Genomic DNA, 26,403 nt, shown 5'->3' on the forward strand with positions numbered 1-26,403 from the left:
CAGCAGATGGTGATGGATCTGGTAATCGATGTAAGGTCTTCAAGAGGCTTATACCAGATGGGTGGCAGGGCCCATTGGGTTGAAATTATGGCTTGCAGACACTCTAAACATTAACTGGTATGCTGGAGAAAATTACTTATCTGTTTTTTTTCTGTTCGAATGGGGAAAGGCGATTCCCTGTTCTGTCAGATCACATGACAGAGATCTACTGTTCCCGGTCATCAGGAACAGTGATCTCTGTCATGTTCTAGTAAGTCCATTCCCCCTACAGTTAGAACACACCTAGGGAACACACTTAACCTCTTGAGCGCCCCCTAGAGTTAATGCCTTCCCTGCCAGTGTCATTTTTACATTGATCAGTGCATTTTTATAGCATTGATCAATGTAATAATGTCACTGTTCCCCAAAAGTGTAATTTGGGGTCAGATTTGTCCGCCACAATGTCTCAGTCCCGCTAAAAATTGCATATCGCTGTCATTACCAGTAAAAATAATAAAAAAATAAATAAAAGTCCCTAAATCTATCCCGTAGTTTGTAGACGGGAAAACTTTTGCACAAACCAATCAATATATATCTATTGTAATTGTTTTTTTTACCATAAATATGTAGAAGAATATATAGTGGCATAAACTGATGAATAAATTAGTTTTTTATATATTTTTTGGATATGTATTATAGCAGAAAGTAAAAGAAATGTTTTTTTTTTTAATTGTTGGTCTTTTTTCGTTTATAGGGCAAAACGTTGTTCGCCGAACAGCAAACATTATGCGATGTTCGCGGCAAATTCAAAAAGCCGCGGAACACCTTTAAAGTCTATGGGACACTAACAAGAAAAACGGAGTTCCTGTGTTCGTCTGAATTTTTTGCCTGTTTGCAAGTTCTGGTGTGAACCAAACCGGGGGGGGGGGGGGTGTTCAGCTCATCCTTAGTTGTCACTCTTATTCATAAACGCCTTGTTACAAGACAAATAAATGGTTCAGAGCAAGGTATGTTTTCATAGTTATTTACCAATACAATGCTTGTACAATGTAAAACTAAAAATTTAATTCCACCTACCTGGCCAAAGGTGCTGCTCATATCCCTTGCCATTACATTAAGTATACCTAAGAGAATACTGTAGACTTTGTCATCATATTTAAATCGGTCTCCAAAGACTATGGAGCAAATGTGCCAGGCCTAAAAAAAGTTATTTTATGGGTTCCAGCTAGGAGGCGGAAAATCTCCCAAGCATGGGATTACTGTCTATCATAGCCACATGTTACATGTCATAGGGATAAATACTGGGCATAGGGCAAGTGCAGATGTGTCCAAATTCACACTTTCAGGGACCCATGTGCTCCCACACAATAAGCACGCATGTGTGAATATATTTGCAATCCTCTGGGTTTATGCACATGTATCCAGTGGTGGTTCAAAAGGTTCAAAATACATAAGCACTGACCTCCATTAAAGATCTGGCCAGCTTTCCTCGCTTAATCTGTAGAACACTCCCAATGACAGGAAGAGGTGTAGGCCCAGGAGGTAGGTTACCTCTTCTATACATTGCCTTCCATGAAGAATACATGAACATACAGAAGATGGTCAAAGCCAAAAGCATTGTTGACAACCATGAGACCTCCATTTTTCACACAGCAGAAGTAATCAAATTACTTTAGTTCATTCTTTTATATACAGTGCTGGCAATCAGTGACTGCTGAACAAATAGTTTCTTATTATTTCAAAGTTCAATCTGTAAATGGGAACATTACAAGAAAATACAATAAAAACAAACCCATCACCTGAATTGAACTTGGTGGTATTAATAGCTTCATTTCATTGCTACAACTTGTACACAGTCAAATTTGACAATTATCAAATAAGGATAATTAGTTCTTAAAGCCCACCTTCACCTTCCTCTCCATTTCTAGCTTTCTACCCACTTTGAGTCCCCTCAAATCTTGCACAAACACACATACACATACATGTATATACTGTACATACGGTACATATTTTAATACACTACAGCAGCATTTACAGCAATATTTGCCCAGTTACTTGATGTCACAGGTCCATATACTGTTCCTCTGGTACTGGGTGGGTCCTTAATGCCATAGAGAGCAAGGGCCCCCAGATACCTCGGCCTCATGTGAATTTACCCCCACTCATTCATAAAAGAAAATGAAAACAGTAAACAATGACACCACACATTTTGACAAAACCTTCACCAAAAATAAAAAACATCTCAAAAACATTCAGCGATGCACATCCATCATCAATCATGTTGTCCAACTATGCAGATCCACATCAGTTATAATAAATGATAGCCACTGATCAGCTGAAACAAAAGAATCCCACTGACCACAGACAAAATTTGCTCCTGTCACTCACTAATGCTGACATCTTTCAGTCCCCTCTGTTAAATATTTTAAAAAAGTGGGATCTTCCATGTGATGTCATTGATCGATATGGCCATATCCCTATTTGGTCAATGTAATTTTCCTGCCTCCCCCCTCTAGATAAGGAAGACCCCCAGCTAGGAGGACTGAAAGTGGTGATAAGAGGGGACCCTCATCCAGGAATACAGGAACTCTCTTCCCTCCCCCATCCAGAAAAAGAAGACCCCCAGGTGGGAGGACTGTGGGGTGGGGGGGCGGTGATAAGAGGGGATCCCCATCAAGGAACATAGGAACCCCCTCCAGTTAAAGAAGACCCCCAGCTGGGTGGACTTGGGGGGGGTGATAAGAGGGGATCCCCATCCAGGAACATAGGAACCCCTCCAGTTAAAGAAGACCCCCAGCTAGGAGGACTGCAGGGGGGTGATAAGAGGTGACCCCCATCCAGAAACATAGGAAACCCCCTCCAGTTAACGAAGACCCCCAGCTGAAAGGACTGCATGGGGGAGTGATAAGAGGGGCCCCGATCCAAGAACATAGGAACCCCCCTTCAGTTTAAGGAGGCCCCCAGCTTGGAGGACCGTAGGGGTTGATAAGAAGGCACCCCAATCCAAGAATACAAGAATTACCTGTCCCCTTCCAGTTATAGAAGACCCCTAGCAAAGATTGTTGGGGGGTGATAAGGGGGACCTCAACCAGTTATACAGGAATTTACCTCCCTACCCCCTCAGCTACCTACCTATAAGTGAACATCATACATGGTAGTTTACTCTCACTTGCAGTGAGTTAAAGCGCCCCCCCCCCCCTTTTCCCATATAATTAAAAGCACTGGAAGCTGACAGTAGGGGAGAGGAGGATTGGTGCTGAGGGGCTGCCACTGATGTGTCCAGGTCTCAGCTGGACACAGAATTCAAAAACCCAGACGGGTGGCAACCGTATCCCTAGCATCCCTTTACATGTGTAGGCTCTGGGCTGTCCCTGCTCTAGGAGGTGTTCTATGGCTCGATAGATTACATAGGATACACAGCACCTGTCCCATTCTGCGCCACAATAGTCCATCTACTAGATGTGATGTATAATGAGATGTACTATTTGTCCACTTTCGCATGGGGCGGACTCTGGCTCCAATCCCCCTGGTCTGTCCACTGATCCCACTGAGCAGGCAGATGGCTCCAAATGCAGCAAAAATCCTTGCACCTGCCCTGCTTGTATGGGAGCAAAATGTCCAAATATTGTATAAGAACTACTTTTATGTAATAAATAATTGTTTATTAAACAATTTCCTTAAGCCCTAGTTCACACTGATGCGTTCCAGAATAAATGGAATCTCCTGACAATTGAAATAACATGGCTTTCTACGGAGGCTGTTCAGATATACAGTCAGGTCCATAAATATTGGGACATCGACACATTTCTAATCTTTTTGGCTCAATACACCACCACAATGGATTTGAAATGAAAAGAACAAGACGTGCTTTAACTGCAGACTTTCAGCTTTAATTTGAGGGTATTTACTTCCAAATCAGGTGAACGGTGTAGGAATTAAAACAGTTTGTATATGATTTGGATGTAAATACCCTCAAATTAAAGCTGAAAGTCTGCAGTTAAAGCACATCTTGTTCGTTTCATTTCAAATCCATTAGCCAAAAAGATTAGAATTGTGTCATTGTCCCAATATTTATGGACCTGACTGTATGCAGTGGGATCCCAAAGCGATTCCCAAAGAAAAAGGGAGTTGTGGTAATCTGTATGTTTTTCTTTCTTTCCCAGTTTTTCCAATTGGAAAATGTTGGGTCTCCCCCTGTTCCATGTTTCTTTGGTGCCTTGTTGGGATGTATTCAATGACCCTCATATGTGATGAAAGACGTATTCTCTGCAGACTTGAAGGATGATCATCAGTGTTGGATTGAACGCCCCTTCCAATAATATAATGATATGTAAGTTTTGTATTTTGCAAATATTTAAAACGTTTCTTATGTCCCATATTTATTTATGAGGATTTCAATGTGTATTCATATTTTAATCTGTACTTTCAGAAGTGGCATCAGTCCCTGAAAAAGATTATATTTTCATACATATTATCGAAACGCATTGGATATTCCCACTGCTTAACATCATTCATCCATCTCATGGATGGTAAATTAAAAGTGAAAGGGGTGAGTGGCGCTACCTATGTGCCAAAGGGTGATCTGGCAGATCACTCTTTAGTGGCTGAACATTTAATGAAAGAGCCCAGTAATAATGTGAAGATTAATAAAGCTCTCCTACACCAGTAGGTAAGTAATAAAAGTCCTCTGAGTAAGGCACCAATCCTCCAGAGGATAAATAGTCACCAACAGTGAAAATAAAATTGCATGAATAAATATGTCCCAGATAGAGATGAGCCAAACACCCCCCTGTTCGGTTCGCACCAGAACATGCAAAAAATTCGTTTGAACACGCGAACACCGTTAAAGTCTATGGGACACGAACATGAATAATCAAAAGTGCTAATATTAAAGGCTTATATGCAAGTTATTGTCATAAAAAGTGTTTGGGAACCTGGGTCCTGCCCCAGGGTACATGGATCAATGCAAAAAAAAGTTTTAAAAACTGACGTTTTTTCGGGAGCAGTGATTTTAATAATGCTTAAAGTGAAACAATAAAAGTGTAATATTCCTTTAAATTTCGTACCTGGGGGGTGTCTATAGTATGCCTGTAAAGGGGCGCATGTTTCCCGTATTTAGAACAGTCTGACAGCAAAATGATATTTTAAAGGAAAAAAAGTCATTTAAAACTACTCGCGGCTATTAATGAATTGCCGGTCCGACAATACACAAAAAAGTTCTTTGATAAAAACAGCATGGGAATTCCCCACAGGGGAACCCCGAACCAAAATTTTAAAAAAAAATGACGTGGGGGGTCCCCCTAAATTCCATACCAGGCCCTTCAGATATGGTATGGATATTAAGGGGAACCCCGACCAAAATTTAAAAAAAAAATGGTGTGGGGTCCCCCTCAAAATCTATACCAGACCCTTCAGGTCTGGTATGGATTTTAAGGGGAACCCCGAACAAAATTTAAAAAAAAATGGCGTGGGGTCCCCCCAAAAATCCATACCAGACCCTTATCCGAGCACGCAACCTGGCAGGCCGCAGGAAAAGAGGGGGGATGAGAGAGCGCCCCCCCACCTGAACCGTACCAGGCCACATGTCCTCAACATTGGGAGGGTGCTTTGGGGTAGCCCCCCAAAACACCTTGTCTCCATGTTGATGGGGACAAGGTGAAGGGCCCTCTGTTAAATCCCAAACCCCTAACATAAGGGAGTAAGGCTGAGGATACCCACTCACCCATACCCATGAGGGGTATAGCATGGACCAAATGGCCAGCAAACCTATATAGCCATGGTGTGCGGTACCATAAACTCGGATAGTGGGGTAAGTCCCATCCTAGACAGTATCTGAGGGATGAGGGGTTGGCCTCCAGTCCCTCACATAGATAAGAAGCCCTCAACAGCCCCCAATTAGTATAAATGAACCAGAACCCCCAGTTTAGGGGCAGCAACCAGGTGATATAGTTGTTATGGGGGAAATTTGAAAAAGTGTTTGCATATCTCTGAGCTAAAAACCATACTACAATATATTGAAGTCAAGGGTTAGCTATAAAACAGTTAAGATCTATGTCTATGATGAGGCCCTTGGGGGGCAAGGGACCCCAGCTGATAGATCCAGGCTGTTTCATTTTGAGATATTAAAGTAGTTTTGTTTCCTCCTCTCCAATGATCTTTGATGAGGTCAATCCCATAGAATATTAAACCAGTAGGGTCCCTGTGATATACCTCATCAAAGTGGCGTGGATGGTATTTCATATGTAGTGGGGTGATGCCATTTGTGATACCATCTGTATTATGATACATAATACATTGTGTTTTGTGTTTTTTCTGGATTTTTTCTTGGGTTTCTTCTTTGGGAAATGCTTTTATCATGTTTAAAATTGTATCAATAAATTTTCAATCTTTTTAAGAAAATACAATCTCCATTTTCTATAATCGCCTTAAAAATCCCATTCTTGAGGTATTTTGTATTTCTTATCTACACTTCTAGCACTAGAGGGTGATACAGTTTTGTAAAACAATACAAGACAAGTATGGATGGTATTACAGGAATTGAATGTTGTGCGCCCAAATGTAGTATAGTAATTAGGTTAGATACATGTAAATGCAATATTGTTCAAATAATCTAACATAGATCAATATAGACAAACAGAAGTCAGAGAAATTTAGTGACATTAATATAGCCTGTTATCCTATTGGCTATCATCAAGATGTGAAGTGTAGGGAAATGGTGGCAGACCAAAAAATGCGAGTGAGAACATATAAGAGAAAGAGTAGGAACTTCATAATAGAGAGATGCACGACAGGAGAGTGTGACCAGCTCTCAAAGGAGTCGGTTCACGCACCTCCGGGGCGACCGCAGTCTGCACTGGAAAAGTGTTTCAGGTCCAAATTCAGGCAAAAATTTGCACCTGATTCCCACCTTTAACAAGGAACAGGGAGCCCACTGGACCCCCTGCTGCGAGCCGCGGCCGCAGCTAGTGCGAACCCGGACTTAAAGACAGAGCGAGGAGGAAGAAGAAGCCGGGCGATCAACCCAGTCCCGGTGCCTCTCCCTAGGATCGTGAGTATCCGTGAACCTGATTTCTTGCACAGCAAGTCAGGACTGGCCATCCACCTGAGGACACAGGTAATTGAGTATATTGTGCAGATTCAGTAAAATGGTGCCAACAAGCCCAGGTTTTTCTGTATTTAGAGGGTGTCTCGTGTGCAATACTGATAAGCTGTTCCATTTCTGCCACTTTATTAACTCTCTGAAATCTTGGGGGGCTCTGCAGAGTGCCAGGAGGCAGGGATGGCACCATTCTTACTTTTAGCTCTAAAACTTTTATTTATTTGTTGCAACAAAAGCAACATGCAAAGTCTACTGGTACAGAGCAAACATGAGCCTCAATTGTCCTGGCTGAAAAAAACTAACTAAAACTCTTCTGTAGCTTGTGCTATGGAGTTATTATGCCCTCACCTTTTGTGTTATTGAATACAGTTCTAAGCCCTATTATACTGTATATCTCCTTTGACTTATGTTCTTTGTAAGAGTCAAAAGGTAATGGCAGTTTATATAATTGCCAAATCATGCTGAGTTCTCGTGATTAGTGCTGGGTTTGGACGCTCACTATCTTGCAGAGGTCAGAGACCTGTCCGTATGACCCTAGAGCCATGTACAATCTTTTAGATGTCAACGAGACTCCAGAAATAGTTAGTTATTTTCAACACTTTGATGAAAGTTGTATGATTTTATGTTGTTTGACTACTTTTTTTCTACTTGCTAGAACAAACCTGTATGCCTGTGAAAGCTTTTATTTAGTCCAGGTCATGGTATGGCTAGTAGTAAACTACATTCAGCAAGTCATGTTTTGTAATGTTGAAGACATTTTGACTTTGATTCAAGTGGCTTCTTGGGTTATTAATAAGTGTCAGGAACATACCCCAGCATTTATAGCCGAACAGGTAATTCAGTCTCCTCAATCCAATCACCATGGTATGTGTCAAGGTAGATGGTGATTGTCCAAGAACATGAGGGGTCTTTAAGGTTCGAAAGTTTTTGTAAATACCCTATTTCTATTACATTATTATTTTATGGAATTTATATTGCACCAACAGCACCAACAAAAATAAAGGGAGTCAGTACAGATACAGAGCAGTACTGTCTGGACTGATTGCGTGCACCGATTTTGACAATGGTGCATGACGGACGTCAAGATTAATGATAAATTTACAATGAGGGAATTTTTCATTTTTTTTCAAAGGACTTGTTAAATGTTTTTGGGTGTCTTTATTTCTAGGTTCAATATTTTTGTGTTAATAAGTGTGGGGGAGCAGTATGGGGGGGATTAATGAGTAGGAGCAACAATATCATTCATGTGGGGGGGCAGTATCTGGGGACCCCTTATTTTTAAAGGACCTTTCAGACTCCTATAAGCCGCCTTCCTAGAAACCCACACAATCACCCTGCCAGGGTTGTGGGGAGGAGGGCCCTGTTCTTATCAACAGCCCCACACCCACATCCCCCACCCCCAATGTTGAGGGCATGTGGCCTGGTATAAGAAAAAAACGAATTGTTACCCCAGCTCTACTGCTAATGTGGAAGTCCATGAACTGTGATCCGGTGCTCTAGCCAGGGCGTTCAGGTCCCATAGGTAAAATTCTTCAATCAGGAAGGCTGGCAACTTGGATGCTCTTGAATAAAAGTACTTTATTTGTTACATTGGTACACAGGTACAGGCTAGATGGTGACACGCTTCGGCTATGGAGCCTTCATCAAAGCACATATATTTGATTTAAAAACTGATATTTATAGCAAAACAAGCCCTCGAAAGAGAGGCAGGTATATCCTAATTAGAAACAAATCAAATCAATTAAAAACACATGGAGAAAGAAGAGACACAACAGGCATATAAAAGACATATCATGAACATTTAGAACATGTTTTACATTATTCCAACTAATGTAACAAGTGTAGCACCCTCTACATAGATAGGTGCTAGAGGTTATGATTTTTTTTGGTAGGGCAGGCAAATGTAAGCAGGCCAAGCTGGAAGCTAGGCCTGTTTGTTTTTGGTTTGTGTGGGCTGGGAGTGGCTCAGAGCAGCAGCTGATGAATTGCAGACAGCATAACTTCACTGTCACCTTCCTCTTTCTTCTAGAATCCTCTAGAAGAAGAGGAGGGGAAGAGAGGTGGAGCTGTCTGGGGTGTCTCAGGGACCAATCCCCAATTAGGATTGGCAGGGGGCAGGTCTCCTTGAAATATCCAGAGTCAGCCCAGCTGGGGAGGAGTTGTCGGGTGGAAGAACTGAGAATGGAGTACTAGGCTGTCGAGGCCTTTGAAGGAGCTCCCCAGTCTGGGGGGGGTGACCTTGGTGCTGGGGCTCGGGTGCAGGACGGAGCCCTCAAGGAAATCGTGGAGGCTCAGAACAGGAGGAGCAAGAGAGGACAGCAGGAGCTAGTACTGCTAGGCAAGTCTTCAGGAGGGAACCACCAGTCGCAGCCAGGAGGGCTGGTGAGTGACATGTACAGTCAGGAGGACTGGAGAGGTATGCCAGAGAGGACTGAGAGGAAACAGTCAGAGCTGGGTGTGGAGCCAGAGGGGAAGATTGCAATGTCATGGGCAGTGAAGTCAGTTTTTAAATCAAATATGTGTGCTCTCCATAGCCAAAATGCATCAGAATATAACCTGTACCTGTGTACCCATGTAACAAATAAAGTACTTTTATTCATGAGCATCCAAATTGCCGGCCTTCCTGATTCAAGAATGTGGCCTGGTATGGTTTGGGGGGGGGCAAGCCCTTTTCCTGCTTGGATTAAGGACTAAGAGGACCTCCAGCATTTCTGTTTTGTTTTGTTGTATGAGGATTCCCAACTTACATTCCATAGCATCATAGAGAAAACAAAAAAATGTAATATATTTCTCTCTACATGATCTGGCTGGTCAATATACATGAATTTAATTAGTAAGAGTGAATTCTGATTGTTTTGCAGGTAGTGTGGTAGCGTTGGCATACTTTGCCAATCACATATAGTGTACACAGGGCCGGTGCAAGGATTTTTGAAACCGTAGGCGAAACCTCATTTTGCCGCCCATGACTCTGCCCCTGACTCCACCCCCTCTGCCAGTGTTAAATAGTTTGATTCAATCCTCTAGCTGCTACATCTTTAAGACTGCTTGTTCTTTTGAAAAACAACAGACTTACTAGCAGGATCACCAGGTGAAAATAAAAGAGAAAACCTAAAAACTAATGCAGCCACCCATCTAAGATTTGGTAACCTGCAGTATAATAAATACTTTGCTTTAATACTACTTTAAGTGGATAAAGTTAATCAAGTAATTCTGTTATATATCAATGTATATGTAGATGATGGGAAGGAAGGAGTTAAAACAGGAGATAAACAGACTGGAATAAAGCTATTGTGCTGGCAAGGAGAGAAAGGGGGGGGGAGGGGGTCAGGGATAAGCCATCTTCCCATAATACCTCTCTCCTCTTTTTGGGAGCACCCCAATGTTGGGACCCAGCTCCCCAATGTTACTCTCTTTCTCCCAGGGGTTATTGGCACCCACTCAGAGGGCACATTAGGCTTTATGCATCCAGCTTATTACTCCCTTCATGTCATTCCAGAGACAGGACTGCTGCAGCTGCACATCTAGATTATGTGCACTTCTCCCAGGTGTCACTGGAAATAACCTCTGTAGTGAAGAAATTGCCTTCTGGGAGCATTTGTACAAATGCCACAACACTACATTTTGGGTTCTCCCTTTAATTTTTTTTTGAGCAACTGAAAAAAAACAACCAAACGTTCCATCTGAAATTTGAATTCTAGAATTCTATACTAAACAGTATAATAGGTCCTATTAACACTGTCCTGAAAAAAATCAAAAAACATTTTAGGTAGAAAATCTATTATTTTCTATGTGGCTAGTTCACATCTATGAAGCTGCAGTTTACTGTGAAAGGGAAAGGAAAACCAACTTAGACGTGTATGCTACAGCTCTCCCTGCAGTGTACACAGGACAGTGTAAATTCGGCCTAATAGATTTGGACAAACATCCATCCTTACAAATTATGTCATGTACATTAAACTGCCAAAGCATGCACACAGTAATAAGTTACTCCCATTTTTATCATTTTCTTTCAAACTTCATACCCTAATTAATAATCATCATCCCTGTGGCCCCATGTTTCTGATAGGTGAATTACATGAAGAACATACTTTGCATGGGCAAAGGAAAGGTCACTTTAAAGTCACCCCCTGCTCATGCAGGAAACTGCAACATGGTCGTTTACAATCCCCCCTTCCCATCAGAACATACCCAGCTCTTTACTTTGCCCCTAAACTGTTCTGTTGTGCTGTAAAATACCCATTACTTCCAGTATAAGTCGCAAATAGCTTACCTTCCTTTCTCTCAAATGCAGTACAGTATGTTGCTGGGACTCCTAGCTCTATATGAGAAACACACAAACCAGAGCACTATATGTAAATTGACCACAAGATGGTGCTGTCATGTATCGATACAACAGTTATAACTGTTGTATCGATACATGACAGCACCATCTTGTGTTCACTAACCATATAGCGCCCTTTTTTTTTTTTCAATGTAAGAGGTGCCAACCCTCTGCTAAAAATATGACAAATGCCCCTTTAAGTGTGAACCACACTAATAAATTAAACCAAAAAAAAATAAAATAAAGTAGGCAATATTCAACTAGATGTATGCTTAACTTGTATGTGCTTTATACCTTTATACCTAAAACTATAGAATAAACAATACCGTGCAATAAATTGGATTATTCCAAAAAACAGAACAAAACCTGTAGGGATTAAATCAACAAATTCATGCAATTCATATATTAATGTCCCATTTGAGATGAATTTTTGCAAAAAACATCAAATCAACTTGTGCTATAAAAAACAATGTGCAAATATAAAGTCCTTGTTGAACTGTGATCACATCCAAATCTTTATCTTGTGCTCTATTAAACGCCTCCCATCCACCATGTGTCTTTACTGCAGAAATATTAAACCTAATTTTCATATAGCGCCCTGGTTCGTGTGTTTCTTTTTGGATTATCATTTCCCAGCTTCCAGTGGAATAGTCTTAACAGCTGGATTAGTGACTTTCACGACTCATGTCTTTGGCTACATACCCCTAATTGCAAGCTGGTAGCACCTGGATGTTGGTAGTTTTTAGATCTATATGAACTGATCTTTTAACATGTCATAGCTCAGCAAGTCTGAATTTCTGTAGGACAATGGATGATTCACCATGCCATTCTGCATTGTCGGCTGTGCTAGGGGCCTGTGTGATGCATGATTCAGTGCATCACACAGCTCCCTTTTTTATTTTTTATTTTAAAGAAGCTTTGTTTGAAGTGTACAAAACATACAATTTATTTACTGCAATGATGAGTTACAGTGCAATGAGTTATGTCATGTTAAAAGGTCAGTTCTCTAATTCTCACAAAAGTGACAGGATGTTCTCCTCCCTGGTGAATTTGTGATAAAACTGCACCTAAAGCAACAATGGATGCATCATAAGAGACAAACATTGGTGCAGATGCTGTATGGGGTTTCAAAGCATGTACAACCTTAGAGCAGGCTTGCATCAAATATCATTCTGTGATTAGGGGAAGGGGAATGGTTCAGGCCGAGTATAGGTTCGGCCCAAACATCGCCCGTTTGGGCGTTCGCCAAACACCCACATTTTCTGTGCGCTCAGCAGGATGTTCGCTCGCTGCACGCACAGTTAATAGGTTGTTAAGGAGCGCCAGGAAGCCAGCAGCCTTGTCCTTAACAACGGATCACTCATCTGTTGTTAGCTGGCTTCCCTGCTAATAGCTGAATGAAAAAAAAAAATTAGCCGGCAATAGAATTTTTTTTTGAAACGGCATGGGCCCCCCAATCCACATGCTGTCAACATGGGGGGTGCTTTGGGGCACCTTATTGATGGGGACAAGGACCTCTTCCCCACAACCCTGGGCGGAGGTTGTGGGGGTCTGTGGGCAGGGGGCTTATTGGAATCTGGAAGTCCCCTTTAACAAGGGGGCCCCCAGATCCCGGCCCCCCCATGTGAATGGTTCACCAAAAAAGCATCAAAAATAAAAAAAGAGGCAGTTTTTGACAATTCCTTTATTTATAAAAAAAAACAAACAAAAAAAAAACATCCCCCGATGTAGATCCATTGTCATTCAAGACGTCCGCTGCACCCGAAATGACAAACGATTCGCCGGCGACGAAGTAATCGCTGAATGCCTGCTCCTCCATGTGACAGTTCTTGCTGGATTGGTGATGTCACAAGGGGCGGGGCCACCAGGCGGCCCCGCCCCTTACCTATTTAAGAACTATCACATGGCGGAGCAGGCATTCGGCGATTAGCCTTCGTCACGGCTAGTTTAGGGGGGTTTTTTGGGCGCCGTGATTGACGCTGGATCTACAATGGGGGACATTCTTTTTTTTTTTTATAATAAATTAATTGTCAAAAACTGCCTCCTGTCTCTTTATTTTTGACACTTTTTTTACTGTACTATGTGTGGTACTTTTACCAGGGGAAAAGATGGAATTAATTCCCCGCTTTGCAGGGACACACACTCCATCCCTTCCTCTTGTCAGAATGGAGACCTGCCTTTTTTACATAGGCAAATTGCAGTTATGTGTTTCTGCCTGACGATCGTCAGGTGACAGAGGACAGAGTACCCGGCACATGTGCGCCCCCTACTGGAAGTGTGGGATCACGTATATATACACACGTTATCCTACGCACAGCTGCCGCCCTGTAGCAGTAAAACTGCTAAAGGGCTGACTTAAAGTAGATAAAAATGAAAATGGCGATTTTAAGTTGCTGCATTTAAAATGTAAACCTTTGATTCTAACAGCAGCATTTGCTGTCTAACAGCAGTGGAATTTCGATATTTTGATACAGTGACAGTTTAAAATGTGTCTCATCCTTTCCAACTCCATAAATCTGCAGGACATCAGGCTCCTGATCTGCCTGCTGTAAGATATGAACAGATGTACGTGGGTAGCAAGGAGGTTCAGTTTGTTAAATTCAGCAAAATTATAATCATTATAAAAGATATAAGCTACCTGGCGGGAAACAGAACTGTTGTTGATCAGTGTGCTGTTTCCCCTTTAAAGCAAGCACCAAGATGCAAGGTAAGAAGGCAATCTCAAATCAGCATTATGGTTCTTCTTTATGGGAGCGGCTTGTAGAAAAGGTGGATGTGTTCCTTGAGGTAGGTGACATTCTACAGGGCCCGAGAGATGAAAGACATCTCATAAAATCGGGGGACATTGGCGGATCCTGTCATTGTAGGTTTGATGTCTTCATCAGTAAATTTAGACTTAGAAGTCAGTTTGAAGTTCTGTAGGATAGTTGTTATGTAAAGAAACAGCTCCATACGGGCCAGAGCTTCTCCAACACACATTCTCTTTCCTAAAAACAAAACAAACAAAAAAAGTTACATATTGCATTATATTGAATACATTTTTGCAAAATAACCCCTCCAAACATTTTTAATACAGTTAATTTATTATTGTTATTGTCAAGACAGAGAAGACATTTTTAAACTCTAGTCACAATTGTTTTGTCTAAATGACCTAGAAAGTGTTGGGACCTGAGACAGTCAGGCAATTTGCATTTCTTTTTAAAAAGTGGTTTAGCAAAAGCAGCCTTCATATTTCTCTCAAAAAACATTTCCTATATACAGTAGATCATCTGTCAGCAATTTTGCCAAGAGACTGTTCTTCTGAAGCAAGCACTGAATCCTTGTTAGTGGGCTGAGAGGTGAAGTTAGAGGACCAGAGTGATTGAGTCATTTCATCCAATCTTCTAAATATCATATTGTGGAAAGTGGGCTTCTAAGCGAGGGCCTGTATTAGGGCAAGTAAAGCAGTTTATAAAGTATTTCAAATCAACTTCTCTTCTGAAAAGCATTGTTACCATTTTTGAATAAACCCCAAACCCATTTTGAGTACTTTAACCCAAAAATGTGATGTCTGCTACTATTAACAATAGCAATACAACACCCTAGTGCATTAAGTGCGGCAACTAGAAAGGTAGCAATATAGGTGATGTTACATTTACAAAAGATCCTTTGAAATATCAATTGGGTACTGCACAAAGGGTCATCAAGAAGGATACCAAAAAACAGGACCCCTCTCATTTTGAGTATAGTTGCACCTAACCTAAGAATGTAGTGTCTGGTTAATATGTAAATGTACCTGCAGAGAATGGCATAAAGGCATCATTTTTTTTAAAGCAGCCATTGTATTGACCAGATACTTCACAAACAAAGGGTCATCAAGAAGGATAACAAAAAGCGGGAACCCTCTCATTTTGAAGTATAATTTTATTTTAACCTATGAATGTGGTGTCTGGTTAAAATGTATACAGTATGTCCCTTCATAGAATGGCATAAAAGCTTTATTCTTCATAAGCCGTCATTGGGGTTGATTTACTAAAATTGGAGATTGTAAAATCTGGGGCAAAAGTTAATAAACTTTTTTTAAAGTTTATTAAAAAATAAATAAATAAAAATGTCCCACAAAGTCCATTCATCTTCTTCTTCTCTCGCTCCGACGGACCGAAAAAAAAAAAAAGAGCCACACGCCACCACCGGTCCGCCTCCATGGAAGGCACCCGTCGTAATGACTGTCCTCTCAGGTGACAGTTCTTTTACAACTGAGGGCGGGGCCACGTTGCACGTCCCCAGGTGACCCCATCCCCCTCTGACACACGAGGACATCCCTTTGGCTTCCCCGTAGTGTCAGAGGGGGCAGGGTCACCCGGTTACATCACCGGGACATTTTTATTCTTTAATAAAGGACTTGTCTCCAAGCTGTGACATATCATTTTTATCATTTTCACACTTTTTTTGTGAAATGGTAGGGGTACATTTGTACCCCATTACCATTTCACACAGGGGGGTAGGCCGGGATCTGGGGGTCCCCTTGTTAAAGGGGGCTTCCAAATTCTGATAAGGCCCCCCGCCCGCAGACTCCCAGAACCACTGGGCAAGTATTGTGGGGATGAGGCCCTTGTCCCCATCAACATGGGGACAAGGTGCTTTGGGGGGGTCGCTACCCCAAAGCACCCTCCCCATGTTGAGGGCATGTGGCCTGGTATGGTTCAGGAGGGGGGACGCTCTCTCACCCACTTATTTTCCTACAGCCTGCCAGGCTGCGATAAGGGTCTGGTATGGATTTTGAGGGGACCCCATGCCATTTTTTTTTATTCTGGTTCGGGGTTCCCCTTAAAATTCATACCAGACCCAAAGGCCTGGTAATGGACTGTGGGGGAATCCCATGCCGTTTTTTTCAATAACTTTTATGTGCATTGCCGGGAGAGACAATTCATTATAGCCGCAAGTAGTTTTAAATGACTTTTTTTCCTTTAGAAATGTCATTTTGTGTAGGGACTGTTGCAAACATGGGGAACATGTGTCACTTTACAGGCATACTATAGACACCCCCCAGGTACAAAATTTAAAGGAATATTTCACTTTTATTGTTTCACTTTAAGCATTATTAAAATCACTGCTCCCGAAAAAAGAACCGTTTTTAAAACTTTTTTTTGCATTGATACATGTCCCCTGGGGCAGGACCAGGGTCCCCAAACACTTTCTTTGACAATAACTTGCTTATAAGCCTTTAAAATTAGCACTTTTGATTATTCATGTTCGTGTCCCATAGACTTTAACGGTGTTCGCGTGTTCGAACAAATTTTTTGCCTGTTTGCATGTTCTGCTATGAACCGAACTGGGGGGTGTTCGGCTCATCACTACCCACCATTATGCATGGAGGAGTCATCTGAATTATTTGAACACAGCGTCAGCCACTTGCTTCCTGACGTTGCACAGCTATTACTTGATTCTGATGTTGGTTCAGAGGTATAGGAAGGGAGTAACATGAGTCTAGAGAGATGGGGGGGCACTGATAAACAACACATTGGAAGTCATGTTCCCCCATGAACTTGGGTTTAGAGTGTACTATAATTTGGCTTCTTCACATAAGGCTTGCTCACTGTGGAGCAAAAACTTGTTATTTCCATCCAAAGTCTGCCAAAGAAACACCAGATTTTTTCTCTAATCTTGTTCCGAATGCACTAAATTGTGGCCTCATCATACAGACTGGCTCCCCAAGCCGTTGTTTACAAAATAAAGAAAGCTTGCAGGGAAAACCAATTTAATTTTTTTTTCTTTATATATGTCAGTTTTGCTGTAGCAGTTTCTTTACATGGCACAGATGCCCCACTTTACAGGCAGACTAAGGGGACCCCCCAGGCACTATATTTAAAGGATTTTTTTTATTATTATTCTTTCACTTTAAACATCATTAAAGCGGTACTAAACCACAGGTGGTAAAAAAAATATATATATTTTTTCCTGCAAGGCAATACACTTACGTTAGAACTAAGCCCTCCAGCGCCACAATGTCACCGCTGGGATGGCCGATATCTTCCCTTAGTCTTCTTTCTGGGTTTGCGGCCTCTGGCTATATGAGTGGCCGTGGGTCGCAATGACGGCACAGGCTCTGAAGGTACGGCACTGTAAGCTGGACCTTCAGATCCCCGGCCTGCTGTCACAATGAGGGAGGGGTGCAGGGGCCGGTGCTACAGTAACATGATGAACTTATCCTTTAAATACTTTGTTCTCCTTAAAGCAGTCATTACATCAATCAGGTACTTCAAAAACAAAGAGTCACCCAGGAGGATACCAAAAACAGGACCACTCCCACTCTGAGTATAGTTGCACGTTAACCTACATGTACATGTACATGTACCTGCAGAGAATGGCATATAGGCTTCATTCTTCTTAAAGCAGCCATTACTGTCCAGGAAATGATTGGGATTGAACTTAGTGGGAGTAGTAAACATCTTGGGGTCTTGATGAACAGTACATAGTAATGGATAGACATCTGTACCCTAAGACATACAAAAAAAAGACAGAGTGACCTTGAAGGAGATGGCTTAATACATTTCAGAATATAAAATATTTAGACAACTAAGTGGCTTGTATGCAGTGTATTTTAGGACAGAGTAAAACAATACCCGATAGATACAATATATAACATCCCCTAAATGATTTCGTGTTTAGACCAATAACTGTTCTATTTTTTACAAACAAAGTTAGTGATTTGAAATGCATTTATGTTGGCATGAAAGAAATGGAACCGACTACATCAAAGAGAATCATTTTATAAAAAAATATTTTCACAGTGAGCAAAAATCCCCCCTACCTTAGGAATGGTATATCCCTTAAAGTTGATCTCTTTCGTCAGTAAGCGTGCAACATTAGCTGGAAAAATATCAGTGAATCTCTGGATTTCGTGGATTACAGCATCCGTATACGGCATTTTGCTCCGATCCTCAATTTTCGGGATGCGATTTTGGCCAATAACCTGATTTATTTCCCAAAGTACTTTGTCTGTGAAAAATGTGATAAATATAGATATAAAGCAAAAAACAATGCTTCAGCAATATAAGAGATCTATTTATCAAAAGAAAACTGCTGTGCAAATGTCTCAGCTTCTGCATAGCCGTCATGAATAATATGTCTAATATGTTTATTTCCAATGATCCCACGCTCCATCTAGTGGCTATAATGCATTTTTTTTTTAAATAGCTCAATCTGGAAAATACCCTATTATGGTCACTAGATGGAGCCTACAAATAAACATATTAGACACGTTATGGGGGATATTTGCAAGTGCCCAATGATCTGGCTGTGCGGATGATAAGGGATTTGCATGCAATTTTTTTATGAATAGACCCTTAACCACTTAACAACCGCGCCATAGCCGAATGACGGCTACAGCACGGCTCGATAACTCTGGGAGGGAATACTATGACGTCCTCCCAGAATCGCGCTCCCGCGCACCCCCTGGGGCATGCAACTGGGAATATTCGTGACCACTGGGTCCGGAGTATCCGGCGCATCACGGATCATGGTAAATGACCGCTGACAGTGGGCGTTTACCACGTGATTGGTCTGTCAAATGACGAAGCGATCACTTGTAAACAAACCGGCGTCATGTCCGGTTCCTCTCTCGCCTCTCTGGTGCTAGAATCGGGTGCTGCAGCGCTGTGGGCTGAATCTGTAGTGCCCAGAGCGCTAATTTGTGCCCATTGCAGCCTCAAACATCCACCTATGCTCATCCGTCCATCCCTAATCAGCAATACTCATCCATGCTCAGCCATCCATCCCTAATCAGCAATACTCATCCATGCTCATCCATCCATCCCTAATCAGCAATAGTCATCCATGCTGAGCCATCCATCCCTAATCAGCAATACTCATCCATGCTCATCCATCCATCCATACTCAGCAATACTCATCCATCCATCCATACTCAGCAATACTCACAGGCCCGTCGCAACACAACAGGCAAAACAAGCAATTGCTTGGGGCCCCGAGCTGGCCTGGGGCCCCAGCCGCGCTGCCGGCCGCTTCCTATAAGCTGCAGCCTGTAGTGTGGCCGAGCTCCTCTTCCTTCCTCCTGCAGTCCGGGCGTTACAGGACTCAGGAGATTCAGTTTCCTGTTCTCGGCCGGACTGACAGGAACAGGAAGTGCACACACTGAGTGCTCACTTCCTTTCAGTCCGGCCGGCAACAGAGAACTGAATCTCCTGCCGCGCGGTACGCAGTAGGGAGGGGGGTTAAAAAGAACATGGGGGGAGTAGTAAGGAGGGCTTTGCGTGCATGCGGGGGGGGGGGGTTGGGGGGGCCTCCATGTCCATTTTGCTTGGGGCCCCAAAATTCCTTTAAACGGCCCTGAATACTCACGCATCCATCTATACTCATCAATACTCATCCATCCATCCATACTCAGCAATACTCATCCATCAATGCTTAGCCATCCATCCCTAATCAGCAATACTCATCCATGCTTAGCCATCCATCCATACTCAGCAATACTCATTCATCCATCCATGCTTAGCCATCCCATCCACCCCCATCCATACTCAGCCATACTCAGCAATACCCAGCCATACCCAGCCGTACCCGGCCATACTCAGCCATACTAATTCATGTTCAGTCATCCCATCCATACTCAGCCATCCCCATCCATGGCTCTTCCATTCCCATTCATGCTCATCCATGCCACATCAGTTCTCATCCATGCCACATCCATGCCACTAGAGTGCCTCACAAAAGTGTAATAGGTAGTCAAATTAGATTTGAAAATGATGGTGCTCCCTGCATGTTGGGCCTCTTATGTGGCCAGGCTGTGTAAAAGTCTCTCCGTACTCAGGAGGAGAAGGAAAATCTATTTTGGGGTGTCATTTTTGGTATATATATAAGCTATGTGTTAGAAATATCGTATAAATGGACAACTTTGTGTAAAAAAAAAAAAAAATGCGTTTTCATCTTTTTTACACATTTTCCAAAAATTTGTAGAAAAAAATGACATGTTCAAAAGACTCATTATGCCTCATAGATTATACGTTGGGTTGTTTTCTTTCCAAAATTGGGTACATTTTGGGGCATTTCTATTGTCCTGGTGCTCCAGGGCCTTCAAAAGTGTAAGAGGTCAATTAATTATATGTGTAATTTATGCTTCTAGAACACCTTATGGCGCTCTCTGTATGTTGGGCCTCTGTATGTGGCCACGCTGTGTAAAAGTCTCACACATGTGGTATCGCCATACTCAGGAGGAGTAGTAGAATGTGTTTTGGGGTGTAATTTGTGCTATGCATATGCTGGGAAAAAATGCAGTGCTAAGAAATATTGGGAAGTTGGGGTGTAGTGAAACAATTAAGTAAGAGATGCTGTACTGAACAGTAAAGCATATGTGCAAAAAACATAAGTGAAGTGAAATGAACAAACACAGTATAAAGTGTCCACATATGGTAAATGGATGATTCCAAACTCAAATTAATAAGAGGAACTGGTATGGACCAAAAAATGATGTGAGACTGGAAATTAAAGTCAATGGTGCACGGTGTGGATCTGAGACTGTGAGTCAACAACAGGGTACAGAACTTCCGTAGCTGTAAACCAACATCTCGATATGGGGCATCAGAATGAAAACATCAGGAAGTAAGACAGGATGGGTACTCTTACCAGATGACGTGGACTCCACTGTCGTATGACATGGAGTCAATGGTGCATGGAGCCAAACCTAGGCTGAAAACGATATCCGGAATGGTGGAACCTCTGTCTCACTTCTCGACTTCTCTGGTGGGGTGAAGAAACATCAGGAAGGGCCGCCAACTGGATATCAGCCAATAGACCTCAAGGATGTGTTCCAAGGAGAAGCCGGGGACAGATTTGATCCAGACCCCGTGATGGAAGTAGGGCTACTGGAAGGCAGTTTCTTGCATCAGGATAATATGCAAATAAAAAATAAAAAGCTTCTGCATAGTGCAGGTAAACCAGGGATTTTTATTTCTAAAAATACCATACAAAAAATGGATAAAAGTGATCACAATTGAAATAAAATCTAAGCAGCGTAAGGAAGGGGAGATCGCCCCTTCCTTACGCTGCTTAGATTTTATTTCCGGATATCGTTTTCAGCCTAGGTCTGGCTCCATGCACCATTGACTCCATGTCATACGACAGTGGAGTCCACGTCATCTGGTAAGAGTACCCATCCTATCTTACTTCCTGATGTTTTCACTCTGATGCCCCATATCGAGATGTTGGTTTACAGCTACGGAAGTTCTGTACCCCGTTGTTGACTCACAGTCTCAGATCCACACCGTGCACCATTGACTTTAATTTCCAGTCTCACATCATTTTTTGGTCCATACCAGTTCCTCTTATTAATTTGAGTTTGGAATCATCCATTTACCATATGTGGACACTTTATACTGTGTTTGTTCATTTCACTTCACTTATGGTTTTTGCACATATGGTTTACTGTTCAGTACAGCATCTCTTACTTAATTGTTTCACTACACCCTAACTTCCCAATATTTCTTAGCGCTGCATTTTTTCCCAGTTACCAGTTATCGTTTGTCACAATGTATGCAGCTGCTGGCTCACATATATTTTATTTTTGCTATTAGAGCGCAGTGTTTTCATATTCTCTTCTATGCATATGCTGTTTGTGATAAATAAACTGCTAATATAACAATTTTGTGAAAAAAAAAAGCTAAAAAAAAATCTTGATTTTGCAAAGAATTGTGGGAAAAAAATACAACTTCAAAAAACAAACCATGGCTCTTACTAAATACCTTGGAATGTCTACTTTCCAAAAAGGGGTCATTTGGGGGGTATTTGTACTTTCCTGGCTTGTTAGTGTTTCAAGAAATGAGAGGCCTCAGTACATCAGGTGTGATCAATTTTCAGAGATTGGCATCATAGCTCGTGTACTCTATAACTTCACAAAGATCAAATAATATACACCGATTTGGGTTATTTTTACCAAAGATATGTAGCAGTATAAATTTTGGCCAAAATTTATGAAGAAAAATTACTAATTTGCAAAATTTTATAACAGAAACGAAGAAAAATGCATTTTTTTTTACCAAATTTTGGTCTTTTTTCTTTTATAGAGCAAAAAATAAAAAACCCAGCGGTGATTAAATACCACTAAAAGAAAGCTCTATTTGTGTGAAAAAAGGGACAAAAATGTCATATGGGTACAGCGTTGCATGACTGAGTAATTGTCATTCAAAATGTGAGAGCACCAAAAGCTGAAAATTGGTCTGGTTAGGAAGGGGGTTTAAGTGCCCAGTGGGTAAGTGGTTAAAGCAGATCTTTACTGCATCTGAGCACCACAAACCAAAAACACTATTTTAATTATTGTTAATATTTAAAAGCAAACTCCCTCATCCATCCAAGTCACCATGCTTTATTTTGTTGAGAAATCAGCAAACCCCTAGCATTTCTGGCTGTAGCCATCTTGAGTAAGGGCAAATTATTAATGTAGCATTTACTTCCTGGAATCCATCCCAGCATGCAGGAGAGTGTGCCTAGCTGAGAAAACCCCTCCTCCTCTCTTCCCAGCCTGAAGACTTTTAGGATGTATGACATTTGCCTAGGCAAGAAACCAGGAAGTAACTGAAAAAAAGTAAAAAGAATAGTTTAAAAACAAGTAAATATGATACACTTTCGTAATTATTTACTAATGCTAGCAGCATGAGGATTAAAAATAATCAATGTTGATGTGAAGTTCCATTTTAAGTGTACAGTAACCGACGTACCATGACGGCGAGTCGCGCAGCCGAGCCATGTTGCCGCAGTATAACTGCGGCGGCTGGTCAGCATGTGGTTAAAGTGTTACTAAACCCACAACAGTAAAATCAGTCTGTATATGCAGCATAGCATGTTTGTTATAGTCACTGTGGAACTTAAGGGGTTAATTCTCTGCATTGTTTAAAAAGGCTGTTTGATCCTGTATGCATAGATTCTCCCCTCCCTGCCCTGTCTATCTGGGGAAGGCCAGATAACACACAGGCAGAGTAGCCAACCTACACATGCTCAGTTGTGTCTTTTACTGTATGCTGGAGAGAACAGTTTCTTGTTCTCAGAGCTGGCCAGGTCACATAAAATTGACATCACACATGTGGGCGTGTATAAAGGCTGCAGTGAAAATCTCCTCCTACCCGAACTCTCAGCACTGAAGAAACTGCAGTTTATGATGTAACCGTGGTATACAAATCATCTAAAAAGGTATATAGTGGCAATATTTTAATGTAAAAAGAAGATTTATAAGCTGTGGGCAATGTGGGAGGAACCTCGTGAGCTGCCAAAATCTATAAGCTACCGTTGACTAAAAACTAAAAAAGCTGCCTGCACTTCCCACACTTCCCCACAATGTGAAAAAAAAAATATGTATATAAAATGTGCCGCACTACTCCTAACCAACAATCAATACAACCTATGCTGGAAAGCAATCTGGATGAAATGTGTATCATAAAACAGTGAATTACAATAAAATAATACAATCATAATATAAAGTGCTTGTGCTCCGTGAATCACACACAGTCCATAATGATATAAAAATAATCAACACAGTCCATATAAAGTGATAAGGTGTCTTCATACAATGTGCACTCCTCCCCCTTCAGTTGTACCCTCACCTTAAGGGCTTAGAAAATAAGCTAAAAGATGTTTTCAGAAGATATCCTGGACCATCCTTACGTCTCCTATAAGTATACTGGCTGCTGTGTGCTGATACTCCTCCCTGGTCACCTCCTGCCAGAGGTGGGGGACTTGAGTCACATGATTTGACTTGAGTCAGACTTGAGTCACCTGTTTGAGGACTTGTGACTTGCTTGACAAAATTAAATAAATGACTCGACTTGACTTTGACTAGTCACTAATGACTTGCGACTTGACTTTGACTTGGGCTATTTGACTTGCAATGACTTGGCACACCCCCCCCCCCCCTGAAAATATTATACACACCCTGCCCACCACCGCCTCTGAGCCAATCAGCATTTGCCAAATGCCATTGGAGCTGTTCAGGGTAGCGGTAAGAGTTATGTCAGTCCCTGCATCAAGCGCACCTGTTGAACATGTGTTCAGCCATGGTGGGGTGATAATGCGACCCCATCGCTCACAACAGAGCGAGAAAGTACTTTCCAATTTAATTTTTTGCAAATGCAATGCATTTTAAGTGGCTATTCTCATCACCATTCAAGTGTCCAGATGTTGGCATTGTGTCAAGTTCAAACTTTAAGCTTAGTTATTTTCCCCCTCAGCAAGGACTACATTTTTTCAGGCTTGTTGGCCATTTAATTGCTGAGTGTTCTGCTCCTTGTCTGCTGTTTGGGCATTCAAAGTGTTTCTTTAATATGCCAAGAAAAAAGCACTAAGCAGTTTTGTTAATGTTGAAAATAAAACAAAACCTTTCCTGAAAACTGACTTTTAACTCATTTAAAGGTGGAAATGGGGTAGATCAGTATTTTGACTTAATTTGTGACTTGACCAAAATAAATGACTTGACTTGACTTACTTGACTTCTAGCAGGGACTCGACTTGACTTGCTTGCTTTTCGCCACAGTAACTTGGGACTTGCTTGTGACTTGAAGGTTAAGACTTGAGACTTGCTTGTGACTTGCACATGTGTGACTTACTCCCATGTGTGCCTCCTGCACCTGATAATAGCCCAGCTTTAAGAGGATACTGGTTTCTCCTGGTCACTTCCAACAAGCCTCCTCGCATATGCCACATAGAAAGAATAATAGAGGCATACAATAGTGTGATACCGTCTGAGAAATGTTTAATCTTAAAAAAACGCTCAAAGTACATTCAACTCACATTTACAATGTAAAAGAATGCTTGTAAAGTGCTGTAATGCTGTGGTAGTGATGGGGGGGGAATAGGGTCACCTGAATCCCAGATCTGCAGCCCCGGTTTCGTAGCGTTCAGTCTATCCTATGACCACTTCCTGCTTCCCACACATCAGACAATCAGGCTGGAGCCTGATTCAGGTGACCCTATCCCCCCTTCACTACCACAGCATTACAGCACTTTACAAGCATTCTTTTACAATGTAAATGTGAGTTTACATTGCGCGGCACATTTTATATGCATATGAACTATTTTCATATTACTGGGTTTAGTAACACTTTAAAATTTCTCTATGTACATAATAAACAGAGTTGGCATTGTAAAGGAAAAGGAGATTCTCCTTTGGGGGGCATTTGGCAAAGCATGCCCTTGCTTGATGTAGAAAAGGAAAAACATGTGTAAAAAATAGAGAAGTAGCATTTCTAACAAAATATCCTTCTGCAAAGGAGAAATTGAATACTTTTAACTCCTACTCCATCAAACACAGCTATAATGAAGAGGAATCACTGGCTGAAGTCACTTCAGAAATGAACCGTTCCAGTGTTGGCAATCTCCGGTGTCCTTCGCTGTGCTCAAGTTTTACTTCCACCATCCCCTACATTGTTAAGGTGTCCTTTAGGGATGTAAGGGTTGGTGGGGCCGGGACAGGGGTGGGCAGGAAGGGTGGCTGCCCTGGGCACTGTGGTATCATGTGAGGTGGGGGGGGGGGGCACCACAAGAAGATTGGGGGGAGGGGATTTGTGTTGGGAGGGGGAAATTGGCGGGCTACAGATGGTAAGAATTGTTCTAGGAGGGGAAATTTGGGGCTGTATTCCAGAAGTGATGATTTAGGGGGATTTGTATTGGGGGGGTTGTGTTAGGAGGAGGGATTTTGGGGGGAGGGGGTTTGTGCTGGAAGAGCTCACATGTAGAGGTGGGAGGGGAATTGTGCTAGGAGGGGACATTTTTTTTGGTGGGGGGATTTGTGTTAGCAGGGGAAATTGGGTGGGAAATGGGATGGGGAGGATTTGAGCTAGGAGGGAGATGGGGGGTTGTACTAGGAGGGGGGATTTGGGGGGTCTGTGCTAGAAAGGGTGATATGATAGAGGAGGAAGGGGAGTTGTGGTAGGAGAGGAAAATGTTTTGGGGGGATTTTTTACTAGGAGAGGGGAAATTTGAGGGATTTGAGGGGTAGAAGTTTGGTGCTAGAAGGGGTGATTTTTGG

General features: G+C 42.0%; 2 protein-coding genes across 3 annotated transcripts in view; both read right to left on the reverse strand.

The window, feature by feature from the left end:
- Window positions 1-26,403, reverse strand: part of LOC141107673 (cytochrome P450 2G1-like) — a 190,392-nt gene that overhangs the window by 111,981 nt on the left and 52,008 nt on the right. The gene's annotated exons all lie outside the window — the stretch shown is intronic.
- Window positions 14,006-22,934, reverse strand: LOC141107337 (cytochrome P450 2A11-like). Its single transcript, XM_073598026.1, has 4 exons — window positions 22,838-22,934; window positions 18,190-18,377; window positions 17,734-17,875; window positions 14,006-14,386 (listed from the first exon to the last, which is right to left on the reverse strand). The coding sequence occupies exons 1-4, from the start codon at window positions 22,932-22,934 to the stop codon at window positions 14,199-14,201; spliced, it is 615 nt and encodes a 204-aa protein (XP_073454127.1). The 3' UTR covers window positions 14,006-14,198.

Source organism: Aquarana catesbeiana, linkage group LG09, assembly GCF_042186555.1.
Source record: "Aquarana catesbeiana isolate 2022-GZ linkage group LG09, ASM4218655v1, whole genome shotgun sequence".
NCBI lineage: Eukaryota > Metazoa > Chordata > Amphibia > Anura > Ranidae > Aquarana > Aquarana catesbeiana.

Excerpts from the sequence above, each read along its gene's own strand:
- LOC141107337 (XM_073598026.1), bottom strand. The coding sequence starts at position 22,934 with ATGTCATACATCCTAAAAGTCTTCAGGCTGGGAAGAGAGGAGGAGGGG. Across the intron at positions 18,378-22,837 it reads GCTGGGATGGATTCCAGGAA|ACAAAGTACTTTGGGAAATA; the intron begins GTAAATGCTACA and ends CATTTTTCACAG. Across the intron at positions 14,387-17,733 it reads CTATATGCCATTCTCTGCAG|GAAAGAGAATGTGTGTTGGA; the intron begins GTACATGTACAT and ends TTTTGTTTTTAG.